The sequence below is a fragment of the Bos indicus genome, chromosome X (assembly GCF_029378745.1).
Source record: "Bos indicus isolate NIAB-ARS_2022 breed Sahiwal x Tharparkar chromosome X, NIAB-ARS_B.indTharparkar_mat_pri_1.0, whole genome shotgun sequence".
Classification (NCBI taxonomy): Eukaryota; Metazoa; Chordata; class Mammalia; order Artiodactyla; family Bovidae; genus Bos; species Bos indicus.
Window position 1 is genome coordinate 42,316,517 of NC_091789.1, and position 3,289 is coordinate 42,319,805.

The window sequence follows — 3,289 nt, forward strand, 5'->3', positions numbered from 1 at the left end:
AACAACAACAACAACAACAAAAAAAAAAAAAGAATTTAAAATAACATTGTGCTGTTAATCTCTAAGATGCTTTTTTTTTTTTTTTTTTTTGCCACCCCGTATTTGCAGCATCTTAGTTCCCTGACCATGAATTGAACCTGGGCCCTAGTAGTAAAAGTGCCATGTCATAACCACTGGATCACCAGGGAATTCCCGAAAATTCATTTTAACACCTTTTTGTATAGGGGGAAAAAAAGGGAAATTTTGTATTCTTTACACAAAGTTTTATTCTTATCAGAGTTTGCATATTTACTCCCTTTGCCAAAGGTTTAGCTGTATTTGTTAGACGTTGTATATGCACTTTTGTGTTGGTTATTTTATACTTAATTGTTACTTTCGGTAGTGAAAAGTGCCCTAAACAGCTGAAATCTACAGTAAGATATTTTAATTCATTTGAAGTAACCATGGTTAATTCACTTATAATTTCATTTTCCATGTGAAATGGTGATAATTCTTTTTAAATTCTACATTATTCTTCTTTTTGAAATCTTTAGTAATTCAAAAAATTAGTTACACTTATCACTGTAAAATGCTGTAACCTGAGAACATCTTCTAGAACAATTCAAATTTCACAAATGTTTGGAGATGTTAAGCACCTTGTTTGTGTTGACACTATTATAGACAAATTTGGGACTTAGAACCTAAGTCTCTGGCATTTATTTCTGAGTTGATCCTATGTCATGTGGCTTCAAGTAATTGAAAACCAGTCTCATTAAATAATAACATAAGCTAAAATGTTTAATTCTTTGTTTTTCAGGGTCAAAATATTTTTGGGCTTGATATCATTGAAACCCCAGAAGGAGAAAAGATGCCACAACTAATAGTTCAAAAGGAGTTAGATAGGGAAGAGAAAGATACATATGTAATGAAAGTAAAGGTTGAAGATGGTGGCTTTCCTCAAAGATCCAGTACTGCTATTTTGCAAGTCAGTGTTGCTGATACAAATGACAACCATCCAGTTTTTAAGGAGGATGAGATTGAAGTCAGTATACCAGAAAATGCTCCTGTAGGTTCTTCAGTAACACAGCTCCATGCCACAGATGCTGATATAGGTGAAAATGCCAGGATTCATTTCTATTTCAGCAGTCTTGTCTCCAGCGTGGCCAAGAGGTTATTTCACCTCAACTCTACCACTGGACTTATCACAGTAAAAGAACCACTGGATAGGGAGGAATCTCCAAACCACAAGTTACTGGTTTTGGCAAGTGATGGTGGATTGATGCCAGCAAGAGCAATGGTGCTAGTAAATGTTACTGATGTCAATGATAATGTCCCATTGATTGACATAAGATACATCATTAATCCAATCAATGGCACTGTGGTTCTTTCAGAAAATGCTCCTCTCAACACCAAAATTGCTCTCATAACTGTGACAGATAAGGATGCTGACCATAACGGTAGGGTGACATGCTTTACAGATCATGAAGTCCCTTTCAGATTAAGGCCAGTGTTCAGTAATCAATTCCTCCTAGAGACTGCTGCATATCTTGACTATGAGTCCACAAGAGAATATGCAATTAAATTACTGGCCTCAGATGCTGGCAAACCTCCTTTGAATCAATCATCCATGCTCCTCATCAAATTAAAAGATGAAAACGACAATGCTCCAGTTTTCACTCAGCCTTTCATAAGTCTTTCTGTTCCTGAGAATAACTCTCCTGGTACCCAGTTGACAAAAATAAGTGCAACAGATGCAGACACTGGGCGTAATGCTGAGATACATTACCTGCTAGGCATTGATGCTCCATCTGAATTCAACCTGGATCATCGTACAGGCATTCTGACTGCAGTGAAGAAATTGGATAGAGAAAAACAGGAAAAATACTCATTCACAGTTCTGGCAAAAGATAACGGGATGCCATCTTTAATAACCAATGCCACAGTCTTAGTGACCATTCTTGATCAGAATGACAATAGTCCAGTTTTCACTCACAATGAGTACAACTTCTATGTCCCAGAAAACCTTCCAAGACATGGCACAGTAGGACTAATCACTGTAACTGATCCTGATTATGGAGAAAATTCTGCAGTAACTCTCTCCATTTTAGATGCAAATGATGACTTCACAATTGATCCACAGAGTGGTGTCATCCAACCAAATATTTCATTTGATAGAGAAAAACAAGAATCTTACACTTTCAATGTAAAGGCTGAGGATGGTGGTAGGGTATCACATTCTTCAACTGCCAAAGTCACTATAAATGTGGTCGATGTCAATGACAATAAACCAGTTTTTGTTGTCCCTCCTTCCAACTACTCTTTTGAATTGGTTTCACCATCTGCTAATCCAGGCACAGTGGTCTTCACGGTAGTTGCTATTGACAATGACACTGGCATGAATGCAGAGCTTCGTTACAGCATTTTAGGAGGAAACACAAAAGGTCTGTTTATGATTGACCAAACAACAGGCAACATTACACTGAAGGAGAAATGTGTCCTTGCAGATCTTGGTTTACACAAACTGATAGTCAAAGCCAAGGATTTAGGGCAACCTGATTCTCTCTTCAGTGTCATAAATGTTAATCTATTTGTTAATGAGTCGATGACCAATGCTACACTAATTTATGAATTGGTGCGCAAAAACATTGAAATACCAGTGACCCAAAATGTTGAGACAACTCATACATCCTCACCATCAAGTGACTATGTCAAAATCATGGTTGCCATTGTTGCTGGCACCATAACTGTCATTCTTGTTATTTTCATCACTGCTGTAGTAAGATGCCGCCAATCACCACACCTTAAGGCTGCTCAGAAAAACAAGCAGAATTCTGAATGGGTTACTCCAAACCCTGAAAACAGGCAGATGATGATGATGAAGAAAAAGAAGAAGCATACCCCTAAGAACTTACTGCTTAACTTTGTCACTATTGAAGAAGCTAAGGCAGACGATGCTGACAATGATAGAAACACCGTCACACTAGACCTTCCCGTTGAACTGGAAGAGCAAACTATGGTCAAGTACAACTGGGGCACTACACCTACTACTTTCAAGCCTGACAGCCCTGATTTGGCCCAACACTACAAATCTGCCTCTCCACAGCCTGCTTTCCAGATCCAGCCAGAAACTCCCCTAAATTTAAAGCACCACATCATCCAGGAACTGCCTCTTGATAACACCTTTGTGGGCTGTGATTCCATCTCCAAGTGTTCCTCCAGCAGTTCTGATCCCTACAGCATTTCTGAGTGCAGCTATCCAGTGACAAATATCAAGACCCCTGTGTCTGTACACACCAGACTGGTAGGTAAT

At 38.6% G+C, this 3,289-nt stretch overlaps 1 protein-coding gene across 5 annotated transcripts in view; it reads left to right on the top strand.

Annotated features, from left to right (window-relative positions):
- Positions 1–3,289, top strand: part of PCDH11X (protocadherin 11 X-linked) — a 999,015-nt gene that overhangs the window by 104,344 nt on the left and 891,382 nt on the right. For all 5 annotated transcript variants that reach the window (XM_070784431.1, XM_070784432.1, XM_070784433.1 and 2 more), the window contains exon 3: positions 797–3,280. In XM_070784431.1, coding sequence (XP_070640532.1) covers positions 797–3,280 — 2,484 coding nt within the window. The remainder of the gene's footprint in view (positions 1–796; positions 3,281–3,289) is intronic.